Below are 21,246 nucleotides of genomic sequence, written 5' to 3' on the forward strand. Positions count from 1 at the left end.
TCCCCCAAGTTTTTACTTTGAAAAACTTCAGAATACAGAAAGATTGTAAGAATAGCACAATATACACCTGTATGTTCTTCACTTAGATCACCAGTTATCAATATATTGTCCACTTCGCTTTTTCTTGCTCTCTCAAACACAGGCACACATAATGAATGTATATACATAATACACACACACACACACACACATTTGGTTTTTGCTGAATCATTTAAGATTAAGCTATGGAATTGTAATTCAGCCATAAATACTTTAGCCAGTATCTCCTAAAAACAAGGACGTTTAGTTGTCATGTCCCTTTAGTCTCCTTTTATCAAGAAAAGTCCCCACTGTCCTTCATGACATTGACCTATTTGAAAAATTCAGGGTAGTGTTTTGTAGAACATCCTTCAATTTGGATTTGTCTTACTGTCTCATGATTGGATTCAGGTTGAGCAGTTTAGTCAGGAATTCTTTGTGTATGGTGTGGTATTCTTATTCTATCAGGTGGCACTTGATACCAGTTTGACCCATTATTGGAGAGTTGAAGTTGGTTAACTTAATTAAGATGTTGTCTGCCTTGTAAAGATACCCTTTTCCCTTTGTATTAATTCCCTTTGTAATTAATAAGTAATCTGTGGGGTGTTACTTGAGACTGGGAATATCATGTCCTCAGTGGTTTTGTACCCAGTGTTAGTGTTCCTTGGTGATTCCTGATGGAAGCATTTATTACTAAGGTGGTTGTAAAAAAGTGATTTTCTAATTATTATTGTTGATGTATCTCAGTGAAGAGGAGTACTCCCCTTTTAAGAGGTTTTAGTGTAATTTTCTCATTCAAGGTAATAACCACCCATGCTATTGTTCATGCTGATTCTCAAATTTGGCCCAAATTTGGCTTCTGTGTCCCACTGACATGCCCCTATCAGTCTTTGAGCAATTTCTTCCTTTCTGACACACAGAATGCTGTCCACGTTTACCTTGTATTTTCTCTACCCCAGTTTCTTCTGTTCACTTTCAGGTATGTTCTGTTCATATATATAAATGCATTTTCCTTCTCTGTTTATTTTTGCCTAACTGATACTGTACATTCCTACTACTCATAGTTTGGAGATTGGAGATTGTTTGGAGATTGTTCTCTATCTCATTTTTCTGCATTGTATTCCATTTTATGAATACCCCATAGTTTAACTAGTCTCCTTTTTAAAAAAAAATTTTTTTAAAAATTTTTGGCTGTGTTTGGTCTTCATTGCTGCGGGCAGGCTTTCTTTAGTTGCGGCGAGCGAGGGCTACTCTTTGTTGTGGTGCACCGGCTTCTCATTGCTGTGGCTTCTCTTCTTGCGGAGCACGGGCTCTAGGTGAGCGGGCTTCAGTGGTTGTGGCACGTGGGCTCAGTAGTTGTGGCTCGTGGGCTCTAGAGCGCAGGCTCAGTAGTTGTAGCCCACGGGCTTAGTTGCTCCGCAGCATGTGGGATCTTCCTGGACCAGGGCTCGAACCCGTGCCCCCTGCATTGGCAGGCGGATTCTTAACCACTCCACCACCAGGGAAGCCCCTAACTAGTCTCCTTTTGATGGTTATTTAGTCTTAAATTTTTTGCTTTTACAAACACTGCCTTAAACATATCTTCTTTACATGTCATTTTACATATTGCTGAATGTATTTGTAGAATAATTTCTAGAAGTGAGACTTTTAAGGCAGAGAGAATGTGTATCTCCAACTTTGATAGCTATTCCTCACTGTGAGAGATGGTGTGGATGTACAATCCTATTTAGCCATGATGAGGGTGCCTATTCCTCCTCACCTTTGTCAGCCAAATGCATTGTCACACTTTTTCATCTTTGCCAATCTGGTAATGATAAAATGTCTTTGGTTTAAATTGTCTTTCCATTGTAATTAGTGATGTTGAATATCGTTCTTTAATTTAAAATTTATATTTAAAATTTTAAAAATCTTTTTATTTTTAAAGGTAAAATATATTTCCTTTTTTGTGAACTATCTAATCATGTACTTGGCTTCCTTGTTTCCAGGTACTTTTTGATAATGCTGTAAATGTTATTGGTCCATCAGGCCGAATTCCTCAGAAGCACTCTACTGACTCGTCTGAGCCAAACGTCTTGTGATTGCAAGTCTCAGAAATTCATTAAAACCAGCCAAAGCAGAAAGGGGGATTTTCTAGAACCTGAGTGGAGCTGGGCCACAAGGCCTACCTTTGGGACCAAGGTGGTTGTCCTTTCTGTTATTCTCTTGGCTGTGCAGCTGTTTTAACTCTGTTTCTGTGGACCAGCTTTATCTCTGTTTCTCCTTGCACATGGTAGGAAATGGTTGTCTAGCTCCAAATTCCAGGAGAGAGAATATCATTGGCCCCTTGTGGGTCTGGTGTCTCCCACTGGGCCAGTCAACTGTTTGGTGCCAGCCTATGGGGAGATGCAGTGAAGGAGCTCAGGGTGTCCTTTTCTTGGGTCTTAACTGAAGGCTCCAAGCCTTTTACCATGTTCTCAGGATTATTCCTTCTACGCATGGTACTTTGAACCCTTGCCAGGTTGGTTTGTTTACTTAGAGGGGGGCCATCCTCCTTGTCAGTGCTGTCTCGATGAGATGCTGTCAACAGAGGGACAGTTACTCTCTTCACCTCTTCCAGGCCATGTGGTTAGTCTTCACAACAGTGGTCTGAACTCATGTAGCTCTGGGGGTAGGAAGACTCCATGGAGTACCCAGGCAAGGATAATTTTAAGGGAATCAATTTTTAGGTCCTCAACTTCTGTTATATTTCTAAAGTTGAGCCGTCTGAGAACACGCCTAGCATAAGGGGTCTCTTATCACCTTTTCCATTCTGCAAAAGGAAAGCAAACCCTCACCCATTCTAGTCAGGACCATGGTGTGTTACCCTGCTCTCTGGGGTGCCATGGGGATAATTCTAAATATAAATGTTGAGAATATGAGTCTAAAGACTAGGGAACAATCCTTTTACAAGTTACAAGTCTTCTGAGTCTACTTTTAACAAAATTGGAGGAACCAGTTGAGTTGTCACTGGATCATTAAAAATAATTTTGATAACAGATCACTGCATGACTTTGGTGTATAACCGGGAGTTCAAAGAATTCAGAGATGTTGCTATTATAGAACTTCCATTGCCATCTGTTTATGAGAGCAAGGTGTCTCAGGGCTTAATATCTATAAAAATGAAAAACAGGAATGGAATTGGTGCTGAAACTGTCTTAACAGTAAGCAAGATTCATCCCTGGAAACATGAACCTTCTTACTCTATCAGGTTGCATTTCTAGTGAAATTTTGCTCATATTTAATAATGATCAGTTTTTAGATTCTTTTGTTTTGAAATATGTGCTAATAGCAATCATAATCATGCAATCCAGAATAAAATATTTTTGAACACTTAGAGCTTATGAGGTCACAGGAAATTTGATATGTTACAGGGAATTATAAGTATGGTCAATAAGAGACTTTCAAGCCTAAAAATGTGTTAAATTAGGGTGAAATGTGGGTGGTAAAATTCTAGATGGAGGAGAGTAATGGAGCTACCAATTCAAGAAGAAATTTCTGACTTAAATAGACATTTGTATTTTTAACTAGATGAAGGTAGGTGTCTAATTGTATTTACAGTCCACTGGATACATTTATAAGAGTGACTTAATAGTTTACGCCGTTATTTACAATACACCAGAAACTGTCTTTGCAACTATTTAAAATTATAATGAAAAACTTTAGATGTTAAGCTTACATAATACGAAGGGGAATACATAGATTTTCAAAATCCTTTTAGGGTAAACAAGAGCAAGAAAGGTTGAAATGGCAGCTTTATACTTTTCCTTTCAAAGAAGTGTCCGTTTACCCCTTCTCTGTTTTCTCTCTCAGCCAGAGTTCCTTTCTGGGTCCAACTAGCTTTCCCTCTCCTCCCTGGCCTCTCATATCCTGTGACTCCAGTGTGAAGCTCTCAGTGGCCTGGTGAGGGTGGGATTGGCTGTTACAGCACTGGCTGGCTTTCTTTGGTTTATATACTTTTCCTCTCCGTTATGTGTGTGGCCCTGGGCTGGCTTCTCAGGCTTGTCTGATGTTGAGGTTCCTAATGTCCAAGTCTACTTTCAGACTTTTCTTATGGCTGGAAGCTGTGCAAACCTTTCACTTTATGGCCTGTTGGTATTCAGTAGCTAGAGGTTATACCAGGGACAGTAATGATTGACTGCTTAGAAATTCTGATACTGTCTGGTTCCAGTGATTGAATACATTTATTTGACATTTTGACTGCACATACCCTGGATTGGAGCACTCTTTAATCTAGCACCAAAGACTGCCCGTGTCGGGGTTGAGAAGTGGGACCCTGTCCTTAGTGCTCCTCTTGTCAGATTCAGTGGCTGTCAACCTTGGTCATCCAGGGCTGCCTCTGACCCACAGTCAGTCATTAAGGAGTTCCACTAATCTGCTTCTTCCAGATATTTAATTAGTGTGCAAAAGCCTGGGACCCCAAGATGAATCAGATACTTTGCCTTTGTAAGCAAACACTGTGATCATATTTAAGGAAACTGTTATAAGAATTATTTTTAGGTCCTTTTCAGGTTGTCTCTCCATCGCTTAGGGTTGGTAAACCATATGGTCAAGAAACTCTGTAATGAAGGAATTCTGCTGTTATCCTTCACCTGTCCTGATTTGGGAGCTCCATAAGACTGGTGGGGTTTGGGTGCTTGAGGACAGGTTGCCCCCTGGCTGGGTGCAGGTAGAGGAAGCCTGGCTGTGGCTTCTGTTCCGGGACCCATGCTGCACCTTGGCTTAGTGGGTCGGCCGCATAGTTACGAGGGGAGCGTCAGCTGACCCTGGCTCATTACATGAACAGAGCGCCTGGGGTGGCCCAGCCACCTCATGGCGGAAGGTTAGAGGGGATGGGTCATTTGCACTTGCGTAAGCTCGAATCAAGAATCCTGACCTTTGTGTGGCGCGGGTGTGCCGTGCTGCTGCAGGATGGGTTGGGATGGCCACATTGAGATGAGATGCTGTTTGCTCAGGGTCCAGAGTCTGTTAGAGCTCTTTTCTAAGGAAGCTGCTGCAAAATCCTAATGGAAACGGGGCAAGCGGGGTGGCTGGAATAGCATTCTTTAGACACTTTTTATTCTTCTTGAGTTCTGTCACAGCCCTCCTAGGACATCATGCCCTGACCTTGTCCATGACACTGAGCTTTGTCGTAGCCACATGGTTGTACCTCAGGGCCCAAGCACAGGTCTTTCAGACTGTCCAGCATGTACTAGCCAGACTGGAACCTACTCCACATAGCATTGCGATGGAAGTCGGCTGAAGTGCCCTAGGCTGTAAGAAGTGGTGGCGTTGCCTCCCAGTCATCAGGGAAAGTTTTAGAAAGAAGCACAAGCTCACTGTGAAAGGGCCTTGATATGGCTATAAACTGTAACTGACAAAATTAGGGACGTGGGTTTTCAAAGGCAGAAAAGGAGAGGCTGGTACTGGGGCCGGGCGGGGGTGGGGGCGGGGAGGAGTGCTGTAAGGGAAGTCTCGAAATAAGGGTGTTTCCTGAGGGCACCTCGCCAGGCAGGAAGGCCACGCCCCGGCTTTTCACATGTTTGCGCACTCTGAGCCAGAGGGAGAGACAGGCGGTGGGGGGCAGGTAGGCAAGGGTAGAGAGGAGGTGCCTGCGCGGGGCCTGCTAGCCCCAGGGTCCGCTTCAGGCTGTGGCTGTACCGGGCTTATGCTGAAGGTGTTGAGAGAATAGAGCCTGAGCCCAGGACTGTGGGAGACGCCAAGGAAGGAGGCAGCCTGGTTGCTCAGCTCAGCCTGGGCCCCTCCCCTCAGGGAAGTCCTGGCAGGAGTTACAGAAGTGCCTTGCCACTGGAGAGGGTGGGGGAAGGATGTAAGATGCTCTCGAATTGGTTAATAGCTGTCAGGCTCCAAGCCCATCTTCCACTCCCGGACACCTCCCCTGCTTAGGCCACAAAACCTTGTGAGATAGCAGATTAATTTGAAAATTGAGCTGCGGCTGGATGAGTTGATGTCAACTTCAGAGTTCACTTGTGTTTAATTAAAGCCATCCAGAGACTAAACCTGCTCCCAGGAAATTATTCTGACCGAATAATTAAAGAGAATAAAGGTTAGATTTGTGTTTCTGGCTAAGTCTCTGTTGCATTCGGCATCTACAAAACATGAATTCCATTAACCTTTCGTGAGCCAGCATTAAATTGCTTTCAGTTAGTTGTCATTCTAACTAAAGTAGAGTCACACAGAAGAGCCTTTGTTTATACTTGGAGTCTGTTCCCTTTTCTTCTCTGGAATTATGTCCTTGAAGAAACAGTCATTTGGAAAATCGGTTCATAACTTTATGTGTCTGCCCATCCCTCCCTTAGTCGGGGTCCTGTTCACTGAGCACCAGAAGGAATTGCACCAGGGGAAGCAGGCCACAGCTGCAGAGGAGGGCTGGGGTAAGTAATCACTGCCGGTGCTTGGGCTGAGGTCTGTAATTTGAAAAAACATGTCCTGCGGCCACGAGAGGTAAAATGAATGACTAGTTAAGGTCGCCTGCCCAGCTCAGGCCAACTTGGGCAGGGGCAGGCCCCGGGGAATGTCTTCCCAGGAGGGCCTTGTGGGTTGGGAGAGGGTGTCCTGCCATACTGTGACCTAACTCTCCCTGGGCCTCTGTGCTTTGGGTGTGGGTGGCTTCGTTCCTGCTGAGTGATGGGTCAGTCCATCCAGGCCTGTCTGCAACCTCAGTGTCCTGAAGGGGTCAGCACACTCAGCTCCGGGCTCGTGACTGCAGCAGCGGGGAGGGGGGCGGTGAGATAAAAGGTCTGTGTCTCTGCTCCAGGACTTAACTATACCTTGTCATGCAGCATATTTTCCTGCATGATTGTGGATGTGAGGTGTTATGACCAAGAGTCTCTAAGCCAACCCAGGATTTCTCAATGTGGATCACTTACTTACTCCAGGCCCCCAGAACTCAGGAGGCAGGGAGGGGAGATCTGCTTTCTTCAGCTTCAGGTCTGGACAGAGGTCAGAGGTGCTGACTGTACCCTTCTTTGTGTATCTTGGGAATGGGAATGTGCGAGGGTTGCTTGCTGGTCTTTGCTGAGCTTGTGCTGTGCTCTGGGCCTAGAAGAAGCTCATAGTGGTCTGGGATCTGGACCAGATGCTGTTAAAAACAGAAGAGGCAGCCTGACTCCACTTGGGAAGATGGTCATGCCTCAGGCTTCAGACCCAGGAGCGGCTCGGGTCTGCGGTTTCCTAGTGGTGCCAGGCGACCTGGCCACTTCTGAGCTGTGGCTTGAAGTCAAGTTGGCTCTTCTCTTTCCTGGTGCCCCAGCTCCCTGGGCTGTCTCTGACTCCTGACGAGTTTTCTGGCCTTCCCTTACGGGCCATCAGGTGCCCTGTTGTCTTTTCCCACAGGGCTTTTCCGTGAGCAGATCTGGGGTTACCTGAGGATTGGCACCCCATCTCCCTAGCAGACTGGGGACTTGCCCCATCTTCACCGTCAGGAAGCCTTAACAGCACGTATCATTCATTCCGTAATTGCTGCGTGCCAGATTCTGTGTTGGGCAGTAGAGACCAGAGAGAGGTGATGCCGTCCCTGGTCCCCGAGGTCAGAGACTGATGGGCACAACCAAACTGCAACAGAACTGTCCAGAGGCAGGGCCAGGGTCCAGGAAGGCCAAGGAGTGGCAGGGACCACCCTCAGAGGAGACACTGTGGAAATTGCATAGTGATGCGTCAGGAGTTCCTGCTAAATACAGTGGGGAAGGGCATTTGGCCTGAGGGAAGGGTACTTGCTGATGTGTGAGAGGAGGTGGGGGAGAGGCAGGCTCAGGCCAGGGGCCGGGCGCCGGAGCGGGCTTGGACTCTAGGGCTTGGACTCTAGTCGACAGGCAAAAAGGGTGTGTGTTGGGATGGCCACAGAATCCAGTGTTCTTTTGGTTCTTTTGAATCCATGGTGCCAATATGGAGGACAGATTGGAGGGGGAAAAGACTCGCAGCATTGGACTAGTTAAGAGTTATTATAACAGTTCATTTGAGAGGTGATGAGAGCTTGGGGACCAGTGGCAGTGGGCATGGAGAGAGAGGCGTGAAGCCCAGGGATGTTAAGAAGGCAGAGTGAACGCAGCCTGACGCTTCAGTTGGACATCGGAGGTCAGGGTGAGGCAGGCTTCTGGGTGCTCCCGGGATGACTCAGCCTGGCTCCTGGGTGAGTGGAGGTGCAGGACTGGGGAGTCAACAGGGCAGAGCACGTGTGGGAAACAGTGGATTGCCTGTGAGCCCTCTAGGCAAGGAATTCCAGTCAGCACTTGTGTCTGGAGATAAGCCCAGGGGTCTGGACTGGAGGTAGGGACTTGAGAGGTGGCAGGACGCAGGGGCAGTGGAAGCCTGGGGTCTGCTACACTGTTAGGAAGTGGATGAAGGTGAGGAAGTAGAATGGGGGAAATACCAGTGTTTCAGGAGCAGGTGGAGAGGACAGGAGCTTGCGATGGCTCCTAGGGTCTAAGAACATAAGGAACACAGACATCATGTTGAGTGAAAGAAGCCGGACACAAAAGAGAGCATACCCTGTGACTGCATTTAGATAGAAGTCAAAGCCGGGCAGAACCAGTCTATGGCGATAGAGGTCAGAACAGAGAGGGAGTACTGACGGGAGGGCATCACAGGGCAGGCTGCTGTGCCGGGAACGTGCCAGCTCTTCATCTGGGTGGGTGTGTACACGTGTAGGCAGATACCCTGAGATGTCTGCACTTTAAGTTATACCTAAAAAAAAAAATCTTTAAAAACTTAAGAAAGAAGGGAAGGAAGATGGAAGTGTAGGGGAGGAAAAATAATTTGCCTTCCACCCTCTGAGTTCTTGGCTGAGACCCCTGTAGTAAAAGACAGATAAACAAGAGAAAAACGGAAGTTTACGAACACATATACCTCATGGGAGGTACTCAGGGAAAAATGAGCAACTCCCCAAGCGGGCTTAAAATTCAGGCTTAAATACCATCTTAGTAGGGAAAAGGGAGGGAGGGAGCCCTCCTAGGGGAGAGTGCATGATTTTTAGGGAAGATGAAGGACCCTTAGAATGGTGGATGGGAGATGTGATGGTTTGTGACAAGTGTGTCTGGATGTGGTGTGGACTCCAGTCTCCTCTCCTGGGATGAGAGTCAGTCTCCCTTGGTTGATGAAGCTCCTGGGAGGGGATCTTTGACAACTGAGTTCTTTTGGAGCATCTGTCTTTAGGCAGATGGGGAGTTCAGAGAAAGCCTCTCATTGGATTGGCTGTTTTTCAGGTGCCTACAGCTCAAAATAATCAACACACCCAAGTGGCATATTTGGGGCTGGCATATTCTGCTGCCCTTTAGAAGGAAGATGGAAGGAAGGAAGAAGGGGAAATAAGGAAGGAGGAAGGGTGGATGGAGGGAAGAAAGAAAGAAACCTGGAGCCGGTGGCGCCTGGCAGGAGAGGGTAGGGTTTTCAGGAAAGAGGATGTGACCAGTGTCGCTCACACGCCCAGAGATCAAGCCCTGGGCCAGCTCCGTAGAGTGACCTGGAGGCTGCCCTCCCAGTCCTCCCATGGTCACTAGAGTGTGTCCCCAGCGCTGCTGAATGAGTGGCATAGAACAGACCCTAACATTGAATCAAAACAGGGAGGTGCGAAGATCCTCAGGTCACGGGCATACCTGAGAAATCTCCCGTGCTTGGGTCATAGTTCCCAGCAGTGCAGATGGCCACTCTGTGGTTTCCTGAGTGTCCTCCCAGGCCAATCCCGGCGTTGAAATTTGATAACGTTTAATAAAAAATGTTATCATCTACTATAATTTAAAAGAACTTCCTTCTGTTTCAATGTGAGGGTTTCCCGTAGAAACCACTTCAGCCTGGGCGGCTGTGAATGGCGGCTTTATTAACAGAGCCATCTGCAGGCTTTCCTAACAATCTGTCACCCTGCTCATGGCTTCCAGTGCAAACATTGTTTATTGTGATGGGGGCCTCAGCCTGTCACCCGTCCCCGTCACCGGAGGGGACAGCCTTCCCTGCGCCCCGAGGCGAGAACAGCTCATCTGCTTCCCTCCAGCCCCTTGGACGCGGGGCCCTCGCGGAGCAGGTGGGGGCAGAGCCCTCGAGCTCGCCAGGAGGTCTCTCCCCTGAGAATCAGATGCTCCCGGTGGGCAAACCCTTACTCTCTTTCAGACGGAGACCAGGGAGACGGGGCCTAAACTTAACCTAAACCCACAGTGAAACATGCCCTTTTCATTGCAGCCTTAGGTTTTTTATGTCAGATCCCTCACTTGCCCCCACGGAAGGGCTGACACCTTCAAGTGGGACTGGTATGAGAGAGACCTCACCGATGCTCCAGGGGCCTGAGGGCTTGAAGCTAACACATTCTTTCGATAGAAAAGGGACTCTTGGTTCAGCTCAGAATTAATTCATCTTCTAAGTGGAAATGTCAAAGCCTGGCAAGCACTCCTGCTCACGATTCTGGTGCTGAGATATTCATGGGCAGCAAACAGTAGGCCACATGAAAATGGATTTTGCCAGTGAAACCAGAGGGGGCTATCGCTCTCAAAGGAGAAAGCCTGATCACCTAATCTCAATTCTGCCGCAGTTTCACCAGGGCCTGCTATGTAGTGGAATTAATCTTTTTCTTGTCATTTTATTACTTCTGAGTAAGGGAAGGTGATTCAGCCCAAGCACCTGAGGGAAGGCAGCCGTGGGGCGGCTTCAGGAGAGCATTTCCAAGAAAGCGGAGTGAGCATCAGTGACACTCAAAGCAGTCAGAAGGGGAAGGCAGTGAGGACCCAGGAGGAGGGAGAAGGGGTGCAGAATGCCCAGCGAAGGGGAGGACTCCTCTGGCTGCAGGGGTAATGCACTGGCTGCTTCTGGGGGGAGCAAGCAGGTAAAGCCTCTGTGTTCCCAGACACACCTCTGACCAGCGCCCCTCCCTTGCCTGGGGCTCCTCCAGGCCCACACTCAGCTAGGAAGTCTCGCACAGACCCTGTGGGGGCAGAGAAGTGGCAGGGAAAGCTGCAGGGAGCGCCGTTTCACATCAGCAGTGTTTTATTTGATCGTAGATGGAGTACCTCAAGTGCACGAGGACAAATTTTATTTAAAAATTTTTGTTGTATTAAGGCCCATTTTTGTTTCCATATTCCTTTCAAAAGCATAAAGGGAGTTTGTATATCATTATTTAAAAAAACATTTTGAAATAATTATAGACTTAGAGGAAGTTTAAAAAAAGAGAGACTGGTGAACCCTTCCCTCAGCTTCCCTCAGTGGTGACATCTTATATAATGTGTAGTTTTATGTCCAGGAAATGTTCATTGGTACAACAGAGCCATGCAGACCACAGACCTTAATCAGTATCCACCAGTTCTGCCTGCATTCCTGTGTGCGCGTGTGCAGTTCTGTGCGATTTAGTCCCGCTTATAGATTCGTGTAATCACCACCACAACCAAGATGCAGCCTGTTCATCATCACAACGGAACGCCCGTGCTGCCCCTCTGTAGTGACATCACCTCCCCTCCGTCTCTGTCCCCTGGCAACCACTAGTCTGTTCTCTGTAGTGTTGCTGTTTCAAGAATGTTATAAATGGAAATGTACAGTTGGTAAACTTTCCAGATTGGCTTTCCAGGATCCATGCTCCGTGAGGGTAGGGCCTGCATCTTCTCATCTCTGGATTCCACGCCGAGCCCAGTACAGTTTGCACATGTACCTGATGAAACAGTGACTCCTGTGGATCCTAGTCTCATACAAACTCGCCGGGTTCAGACTGGCTACCACTTTGGAGGTGTCGGCAGCACAATACGTTTTTACTGTAGAGAGAGTGAGGTCTGTAGAAGGAAGAGGCCCTGCCCTTCCTGGTCATCCGACTTACACAGTTGCGTTAACCGAGAGAGTTCTGCGGCTGACACGGTAAGAGAACGCCAGCTTCTGGTTTCCCTGCTTCCAACCAGGTCTCCAAGTCAGCCCGACCCAGTGTTGGCTGAATGAGCATCGCTGTGCTGAGATGGGCTCCAGAGTACACTTTGACCCTTCCCAGGATGCACTCTGGCTTGGTGGAACATCAGGAATGAAACGGGATGACCAGGTATGAGGGCTTTGCTTTTTATTAAAAAGGTATTTTTCTTCCCTGAGGCCCTTTTAGCACTTTGTCTGCAGCTCCTTTAGTGAGATCCGGCAAAAATGAACTCCACCAGGGGTTGAAATCTGCGTAATCCCACAGAGATACTGAGTCAACACTAGCAATTATGCATATTCATGCCTGTCCCTGGGTGGCTCCCTAGGAAAATCTATTTTCAGGACTGCGTGTTTACATTGCTGAGGGAGAGGAGAGGCAGGATCAAAGCCCTCTGGCTGAGCCTGGGCTGGAGGATTAAGGGGAAGAAGCACTTGACTGGTGAAGGAAGAAGCTACTGTGCTGCTTTCTCGGTGAAATGGAAATTGCTCAAAGGTTGGAAGATAAGGGAGCAGCTTCTCCACACAAATAGGTTTAAATTGAACCTCAGGGACTGAGGACACAGGAGCCAGGAAAGGCAGGAAGGGCAGGGAGTCACTGGCAGCAGGTGCCACAGCACGCCTGGAAGCTCTGCCCCGCACTCCAGCTGTAGGGATGACAGGAGGGGACTCGTGCAAGGGAAGGGTCCCTCCAACTTTGTGACACTGTTCAGAGCCCAAAGACGCCTTTTCCAAAGCCTAATCACTTTCTGTGGTTTTTCCATATACTGGTCTCAAATCCTTCCTACCAGAAGCTCAACCCATTTCATTCTCTTTTTGTTACTAATAATCACTAAATTACTGTTCTGCAGTGAGCATCTCCTGCAGTGCTGCACAGCAGAGCATGGGGCTGGCCCCAGGAACTCTGGGGGCAGGAGGACCTGCCTTCAAATCTTGGCTCAGCCACTTGCTACTAGGGTAACCTGGCTTCTCACCTGTAAGTTTACTCATCTGTAAAATGGAGATAATCGAATTCAGGATTGTTGGAAGAATTGAACGAGTTAGTACATGGAAAGCACTTAAGTGTTACATGACGTGTTAGCTGTTATGGCTGAGTAGCATTTCGTTCTGTGGACGTGTGCCATATTATAACCATTGAGCACTCACTTTCTTATTTTCCACATTTCTTGATGTTTTTGTCCTTTGAGATACAGAAGTGGCACCCTTAAGTTTTTCTGCTAGACTTCTGGATTGGTAAAATTAAAACAAAAAACACAGACGTGTTCAGTTCCGTAAGCTATGGTCTCCTGAGGATGTCACCCATGGATATAGAAATGAAACACACTGACATTTCTAGAGACAATGAATCTTTTTTTCCCTCCATTTGGGATTCTTTCTCTTTTAGTTCCTTTGTCTACTTTGTATCAGAGGTTACTGTAAGGGTCTATTAATGAGGGTGGAGTCGAAATTCAGGTTTCCTTTGGAAAAGATGAACTGATTAGCACAAAAGGTGTAATATTATTAGAGTCCCTGAGGAGAGCAGGAGTTGCCCCTTTACAAAGGGATGCATCTACTTTTTGGGAAAAGTGCCAGGAGACTTTTACCATGGTCCTTGAAGATCCCAGTCCTGGGCATCCTGGACAAAGGCGGCTCTTCAGCAGGGCCCGTTTCTGTGATGGTGACAGACGTGCAGTGTTGCTGTGGGCAGTGCCCTCACCTTCTCCTGAACGGAGGACTGAGATGACATAGGTCCTCTGCTGTTTCCCCGTCTCCTTTCCAGAAATCTCTGAATCTTCACCCACATCTTTTCCTTCTTCCTCCATTTATAAAGAATGTCTTTCTCCTCGTGTAAGTGGAAGAGGCTCCAGCTTTCCAAGTTATAACACACGAAGTCCTGGCGTGGCAGTTATCTGGGTAAGATAAGAACGCAGGCCTGTTCCTGAACCTCCCCAGCCCACCCCTTGCCCACAGGGCAGCACGGCCCTTATCACTGCGAGCTGGGGTGTCTGGGGGTGCACTGGCCACGCGGGGACTCCTCCAGCGGCAGCTCCGCTCCACCCAAGTCCTGCACACCTGCTCTTCAGCCCCGTCTCCTTTGTCCTAAAAACATGTCCTTGTCCTAAACTCTCATTGTAGTTCCACCTTTAAGCTAGAAACCTAGTTCCTTCTAGGTTACACTAACAAACACCTCAATATATCCAAGATCTAATTCATCATTATTTCCCCATAGAGTTTCCTTTTTTGGATCTCCTTTTTTATTAAGAAGAAAAATCACATTATTTAGTGGGTTAGTTCTGGAGTCTGTCAGCCGTTTCATCTCTGAATTTTTTTTTTTTTTTCTTTTTGCGGTATGCGGGCCTCTCACTGTTGTGGCCTCTCCCGTTGTGGAGCACAGGCTCCGGACGCGCAGGCTCAGCGGCCATGGCTCACGGGCCCAGCCGCTCTGCGGCATGTGGGATCTTCCCGGACCGGGGCACGAACCTGCATTCCCTGCATCGGCAGGCGGACTCTCAACCACTGCGCCACCAGGGAAGCCCTCGTCTCTGAATTCTTGAAAGAGGAATTCCTGCCCCAAGACAGTCTCTCACAGGTTAGTATATGCTAGTGGCTGTGAACATATTTTCATAGTCAACAAGGATGAATAAGATGATGAAAACCCCATCATTTCCATGACTGTAAAACTGGGAACGTATGGAATACTCTTAGTCCAATGCTTCATAAAGAAACATTTGTAGCAGCTAATTTATGGTTGCAGTGTACAGAGGATGTATCACTAAGCAACATGGGAGAGACGGCGAAAGCGGGACGCTGAGTTCAAGGGCTTCTGGCAGTCTACACCGGGGAGGCAGGCAGTGGAGGCGGGTCGGGCAGGTAACCAGGATCACCAGGATTACCTGATGTTAAACACTGGAGAGAGTGTAGACATGAGATAAATTAAAACAAAGCTATTCCCTACTAAATGGAAGCATACATCAGAAGTAATTTCCTCTAACATTATGAGGTGGAGTCTGTCACTCCAGAACAGCCGTATCCGTAGCGGTGGCAGTGGTCAACTGACAAATGTGTCCTTCTGAACTGTCATGTCTTCTGATGACGGGACAGCCACGGAAACTAGCAGCGTAAACGAAAAAAGACTCAAGACACAGTTAGAGAGACAAATGAAACATCTTATTTTATTTTTTAATCTTCAGAATTTTCTGCCGTAAGACAGGAATGCATGATAGAAATGGCTCAACATCTTCACATGAAACACTTGGATTCATTTTCATTCACAAGTTTTCCTAAAAACATCTACAATTTCATAATCCCACCCACTTCCAACCATTATCACAGATTTAATTGACTGTTAAACAGTAGTTGCCAGCAATAGAGAGCTGGAACGCTTTCTGCGTATTAGTAGTGTCTTTTGAAACTACCACCCAAGATATCACGAATATAAATTTCATGGTACACAGCAACCCCAAAGGTGACTGATGTCCCCAAATAAACTCCCTGCTTATCATGGAGAGTGGTATCCCCCAGGTACTTAACGAAATGCTTTTTCTTCTCCTAGAATTACTTGTTCATCTCGTAGTATTTTTCTTGCAGGGTATATAGCACATGCTGACCTGATGATTCAGTCACCACAGCTAATAGGCAAATATATATGCCTGATACTGCTGCTGCCCTCTGATAATTATATACAAACATACTGAAAAATGATGTGTCGCTTGGAGTCTACCTCCCTTCTTCTGAAGAGAACTACTTTGAGGTTTTTTTTTTTTTTTTGAACAGTTGTAAACAAAAGGAAAGAGAAATACATGGACATATATCTATACACAGAGATAACACACTATTTTCAATGTGGCGCATATCTTCTTATATAGAGATACACAGAGTGAGTGTCTACACTCACCCCGTCACACATACCCACACCCTTACATACAGCATGTGAATACAAATGTTGTGAGTGTCCTTGGGAGTTCACTGAAGTTTGTGTATTACCAAATGATGATGAAATACCTGATTTGTATTACTCCTGAGAAGACAGTAGAAGGGAATGACAGTTCTGACGCACTTTGGAATGGCACAGTCACGTAAACACTTGCATACTTAAGACTTTTGAACTCATCCAAAGTTTCTAAACATGATCTAACCAAAAAAAAAAAAAAAAGGTATCAAAACATTGCAAGTTAAAAAATAAAACAGTCCTTTTTTATAATCAAAGTATAAACAAATATATAGGAAATGCATATTTGTCAGTAATTATTTTGAAAATAGGAAATACATACTTAAGAAAAACATAATCATCTGACAAAACTTAAAAAAACAACTATCCAATGCATAATAACACATGCACTGCCCCCAAACAGCAGAGGATAGCCACATCAGAATTGCAAGGCTTAAAGCAACTCCACCAGAGAAAAATCACTGCGTATAGCAGGTCTGTTAAGTATGCAATTTATAAAAAATGCCTGTGACTATTATTCACACTTATATAAAAAAGAATTTGCAATTTGTTGAGTATTTTATCCCTCAATAATCTGTATAAAAATTACACCTAAACCAGTGAATTTCAAGCACCAATTCAATCATTTAAACTTTATTAATATTTCTGTTATTGAAGGAGCAAACTATGATGAAGGCTAAGCTAAGATTGGCCAAGTTTAATTTTATAGGCGTGTGGTTTCTTCTGTTCATTCACTTGAATGCCAAACATTTGAAAATGTTTAGGCCAGTAAAGGAATCCTTGGAGGAATCCATTATTTCGGAGTATCAATGGTTTAATATACATTAAAAGCTCTTTAACAAACCACTGCTTTCTTAGTTCTAAGATAAAATAGATTTGCACACAGGAAATTAAAGGACTGTTCCTCACTCTTGACTTAGAAAAGGCAGCACCTACATAGTAGACTAACAAGCACATCTGGACGTCTGCCGGCTACGTAAGAAAAGGGTGTTATTATTTAAGAAGGCAACATCACTGCTCATGGCACTAATGAAGTCTTCCTTAACTAAAAAATTTCCACTAGACATTTGGGGTGGGAGGGAATCTCAGTAAGAGAAGGTTTTTTTGGTTTTTGTTTTGTTTTTCTGATTTTCAGCATCAGGAAAAAAAAAAAGTAGCACAGTCTGAGCCAGCAGATGAGTAACAGTGTTTGTGATGCCTCTGGTTGTTCCTGAAGAAAACCTGCTCAGATAATGAGGGGTTTATTTAAAATCTATACAACCGCTGTTTTTGTTTCCAGTATTAACATCATACCACTCACGTACACAGTAATTTCTGAGACACAATTAATGTTTCAGTCTTTTCCTACTATTAAATTTGGTTAATTTTCAACACACATCAAACGGAACCTTTAGGTCGACTGCATTTAAGAGACGGAAGATAAGACTATTGAAAACAGATTACGTGGAAACCAAAATCTCCATCAATAGTGATTCTCCATCACTTCCTGGCCTGTTATCTGAACTTTATCACAAGACCACATCATGCAGTTGGAGGAAAAAAGTGAGTCACGCGCAAGTCCTGGTGTTAGGACAGGGGTGAAGGGTCTTGCTGGTCCCCGGGAAGAGCGCCTTCGCTCTGCTCATCACTCATCTCGTGGGCTGGCTCTTCGTAAACAGGCTCACCGAGGTCTTCGCTGCCCCCCTCACTCTGCTCCTCACTGTGGTCTTCGCTGGGCCCCACAGTCTGTTCCAGGCTGTTCTCCAGAAGTGTGGGAGAACTGCTTATCCTGCTTTCTTCTTCAGCTGTCTCATTTAAGGGCTGGGAAGGAGGTGGTGTGGGAGCATCAGACTGCATGACACTTTCAATGGAAGAGATGGGGGCTTTGGTGAGCGCAGTATCCGCTACAACCTCATTTTGAGGCAAAGATAACTTTTCCACAAGTTTCCACTGAATGATGCTCATGTCTTTTCCACCAGTTGAAATCAGGTGACTGTCATTATGAGTAAAACTGACATTGGTGACATGGCTGCTGTGGGCACTGTACTTGTGACTGGGAGCCTACATGAAATAAATCAGACAGGAAAATTAAACTCATTCTTCACATGCCTACTAACAGCAATGGAGGTGACCAGGCTAGGGAGGTCATTCAATTTGTGAAACAGGTAATTCAGATCAAAACCGCAAGTCATTGACTGAGGAATAAAGCTAGCAGTAATTTCCTTTTAATACCTATTTATGTGGGAGAAACAAAGTAACTGGACAGCTGTACTTTCAGACTGTAAAAAAAAAATGATGTCTCTTCTGCATACTTGTTAGAGTTTAGTGACTATTCTACTGAGATGGCTAGGGGAGAATTTACTAGGTTGGAAAGATTATAGACGATTTAGGAGTCATAATGTTGATCATGTACCAAAAATAAAATATTTTAATGTTTAGAAGAAATTTAAAACTACCAAGGTATCAAAATGAAAAAAAAAAAAGGACAATAAACAAAAACGAATAAAACATCATCAACTGGCTTCTCTGTCTTCTCCGTTACCTTAATGAGGAAGGAGAAGACAAGCACAGCCTGCTTGGATGCTTACAGCTGGCCCTGTTCCCTCCCCCCATGCACTGTAGTATCACAGACAGTAATTAGTAACCCTATGAATATTTTCCCACCATTGACACAATATATCCCCAAACAAAAATTATCCCCAAACAAAAGGCCCTATAACACTAGTTTTTATTAAGTTTTACCTTTGCTTTGGAGCAGGGATACTGAAACAGGTGGACCTTGCAAAAGTCATCAGCAACAGCTATCACCTTTCTATTGTGGGATCGCACCAGTGCATTGATATCTGTCCCATCAGATCCTTCTGGCCAGACACCTTTGATATGGAAACATGCGGGGGGGGGGGTGTAGAAAAATTAGCCTGAAAAATACAACTGCCATACTACGTGTGTTTATTTTAGAACCTTAATTTTCATCCGTGTTCAAACTCTTAGCTGCTAAATTTCCCTTAAAGATTTCTTAGTGGCTCAATACTTCATTCAAATGATGAAATTTTATCCAAAATCTAATAATAAACTGAAATAACCTCAAGATGGAACATTTAAGACTTTAAACTTTAAGACTCAAAAATACTCACTAGTAACCAGCAGGTGGTGCTAATAAATAATTTTAGTTTTAGCTTGTCTCACCTTGACAATAAGCTCCTCCTGTTTAAAGTTTCCCGTCGGAGGGGAAATTCTCAGTTATTTCTGTAGTGACGTGCAGAAACAACGCCATAGCACTAACCCTTCACAGTGGACTCCGCTCCCTTTCAGGCAGGCACTTGAAAAAAAACCTCATAGAGATTCTTTCTTAATGGAAATGTATAGGCCATCCACTAGTCTATCATGTTATCCACAGAAATCTCCATAAACGATCACTTATGTCCAAAGGTCAACACAGTAAATTTAATTATTCTGAGTCACATTATGCGGCACTGGTGATCATGTTGAACATGATCAGCACAACCCTCTACTAGACTAGAAATACACAACATGTAACAGATGAGATGCTGGCCTCCTGTGGTTCAGTACTGCTCTAGAGAACAGTGTTTTTTTGGTAAATTCAATAAAGATGAAACACTTCTTGACTGACATCTCTTAATAAGTAAATTAAATATTGTTTCACTAAAATAACAAGGTAAGTTACTAGCTACTGGCCACTGCTTCAGCTTCACCCAGAATAATGAATTTGTTTATGGACTAGTCAGGGTTATTTTGTTTTAATTTCTTCCAAGCCTGGTAGGCTTCTTCATCTCAGTAGCAGTTGTATTTAGAACAAGTACCCATAATGGATTATTTTTCTAATGCACACAGCATAAAGAAATGTTAAGATCTACCATCAGAGTGGAGGAGAGAGTCCAACTTTTCAGAAGGCAGAGATACACTGTTAAAGGAAAAATACCTAATATTTTGGGAATTGCTTTAGGTACTGGTGCCACATCCATATCCAATATTCTAATTACTGAGTATAACATCTCTTTTTAATCCTAACTTTCTCAGAAGGACTCCTACAGATTGGCAAAGACTGAGAAAACTGTCGAAGGACAGATTTCTAGAAATGTCCAAAACATGAGATTAGGAATGATCTCCACATTTTATCTTTAAATAATGTCTACTAAAAATGCCTTTATATGTCAATAAATGGTACTGGGATAATTGGACACCCACACGCAAAAGAATAACAACTGCTGACAATGATGTGGAGAAACAGAACCCTTGTACACTGCTGGTGGCAGTGTAAATGGTGCAGCCACTTAGGAAAACAGTCTGGCAGTTCCTCAAAAGGTTAAACACAAGAGTTACCATTTGACCCTGCAATTCCACTCCTAGGTATAACCGAAGAGAATGAAAACATGTCTACACGAAAACTGTTCATAGCAGCATTATTTACAATAAAAAGTGGAAACAACCTAAGTGTCCATCAACTGATGATGAACCGAATGTGGTATAGCCATACAAAGGGATATTATTCAGCCATAAAATGAAGTACTGACACATGCTACAACATGATGAACCTTGAACACTTGTGCTAGAGGAAAGAAGTCAGTTTCGATGGATCACATAGTACATGATTCCATTTATATGAACTGTCCTGAATATGCAAATCATTAGAAAAAGAAAGAAGATCAGTGGTTGCTGGGAGGTTGTGGAAGGGGAAGGGAGGGAGTGACTGCTAATGGGCAGAGTTTCTTTTTGGGGTAATGAAAATGGTCTAAAATTAGATAGTGATGACGGGTGCACAATCCTATGAATATGCTAAAACCACCAAACTGTGCACTTTAAATAGGTGAATTATATGGTATGTGAATGGTATCTCGATAAAGCTGTTATTTTGAAAATGCCTTTAACAAATTTGAAAGCTTCAATTTTCACTTGCAGGAAAAAATTGTGAAAGGCAATCTATACTATTATGTAAATGCCTTTCCTTTTTAATTGTCTTTCATATTTATTGGGGACCAAAAGTCTGCTGAATTCTGCAGAGAATAAACCTCATATTGGTTCAATCCTAATACATTCAGCTTCTCTGAACTGTGCATTAATAGTGATAACACTAAAGAGTACTAAGTGAAGTGAGTCAGAAAGACATACTATATGATATCACTTATATGTGGAATCTAAAATATGACACAAATGAACTTATCTATGAAACAGAAGTGAGAGAGTGGCATGGACATATATACACTACCAAATGTAAAATAGATAGCTAGTGGGAAGCAGCCGCATAGCACAGGGAGATCAGCTCAGTGCTTTGTGACCACCTAGAGGGGTGGGATAGGGAGGGTGGGAGGGAGGCGCCAGAGGGAGGGGATAGGGAGCTATAAGTATAGCAGATTCAAACTTTGTTATACAGCAGAAACTAACACAAGATTGTAAAGCAATTATACTCCAATAAAGATATTAAAAAA

General features: G+C 44.6%; 2 protein-coding genes across 6 annotated transcripts in view; one reads left to right on the plus strand and one right to left on the minus strand.

Annotated features, from left to right (window-relative positions):
* Positions 1-1,961: 1,961 nt before the first annotated feature.
* LOC308628165 (uncharacterized protein) lies at positions 1,962-21,056 on the plus strand. Of its 5 annotated transcripts, none has more exons than XR_014017508.1 (5): positions 1,962-2,196; positions 6,333-6,407; positions 11,895-14,464; positions 17,218-17,365; positions 19,841-20,158. XR_014017508.1 is itself a non-coding variant. In XM_081254839.1 (5 exons), the coding sequence occupies exons 1-3, from the start codon at positions 6,263-6,265 to the stop codon at positions 13,724-13,726; spliced, it is 351 nt and encodes a 116-aa protein (XP_081110965.1). In that variant the 5' UTR covers positions 5,510-6,262; the 3' UTR covers positions 13,727-14,464; positions 17,218-17,365; positions 19,841-20,158. The 5 variants fall into 5 exon arrangements, 2 of the variants coding, with proteins under 2 accessions (XP_081110965.1, XP_081110966.1); XM_081254839.1 differs by lacking the exon at positions 1,962-2,196 and having other exon boundaries at positions 5,510-6,407; positions 11,895-12,028; positions 13,655-14,464; XM_081254840.1 differs by lacking the exon at positions 1,962-2,196 and having other exon boundaries at positions 5,510-6,407; positions 11,895-12,028; positions 13,706-14,464.
* EML4 (EMAP like 4) overlaps positions 17,299-21,246 on the minus strand; it is a 96,053-nt gene continuing 92,105 nt past the window's right edge. Inside the window, exons 23-24 of the mRNA XM_081254834.1 lie at positions 18,545-18,675; positions 17,299-17,863 (exon numbers count right to left, since the gene is read on the minus strand). Coding sequence (XP_081110960.1) covers positions 17,390-17,863; positions 18,545-18,675 — 605 coding nt within the window. The 3' untranslated portion in view covers positions 17,299-17,389. The remainder of the gene's footprint in view (positions 17,864-18,544; positions 18,676-21,246) is intronic.

Source organism: Mesoplodon bidens (genome assembly GCF_964165515.1).
Source record: "Mesoplodon bidens genome assembly, chromosome: 14".
NCBI lineage: Eukaryota > Metazoa > Chordata > Mammalia > Artiodactyla > Ziphiidae > Mesoplodon > Mesoplodon bidens.

Excerpts from the sequence above, each read along its gene's own strand:
- LOC308628165 (XM_081254839.1), top strand. The coding sequence starts at position 6,263 with ATGTCCTTGAAGAAACAGTCATTTGGAAAATCGGTTCATAACTTTATG. Across the intron at positions 6,408-11,894 it reads AGCTGCAGAGGAGGGCTGGG|GTCTCCAAGTCAGCCCGACC; the intron begins GTAAGTAATCAC and ends GCTTCCAACCAG. Across the intron at positions 12,029-13,654 it reads GAATGAAACGGGATGACCAG|AAATCTCTGAATCTTCACCC; the intron begins GTATGAGGGCTT and ends TCTCCTTTCCAG.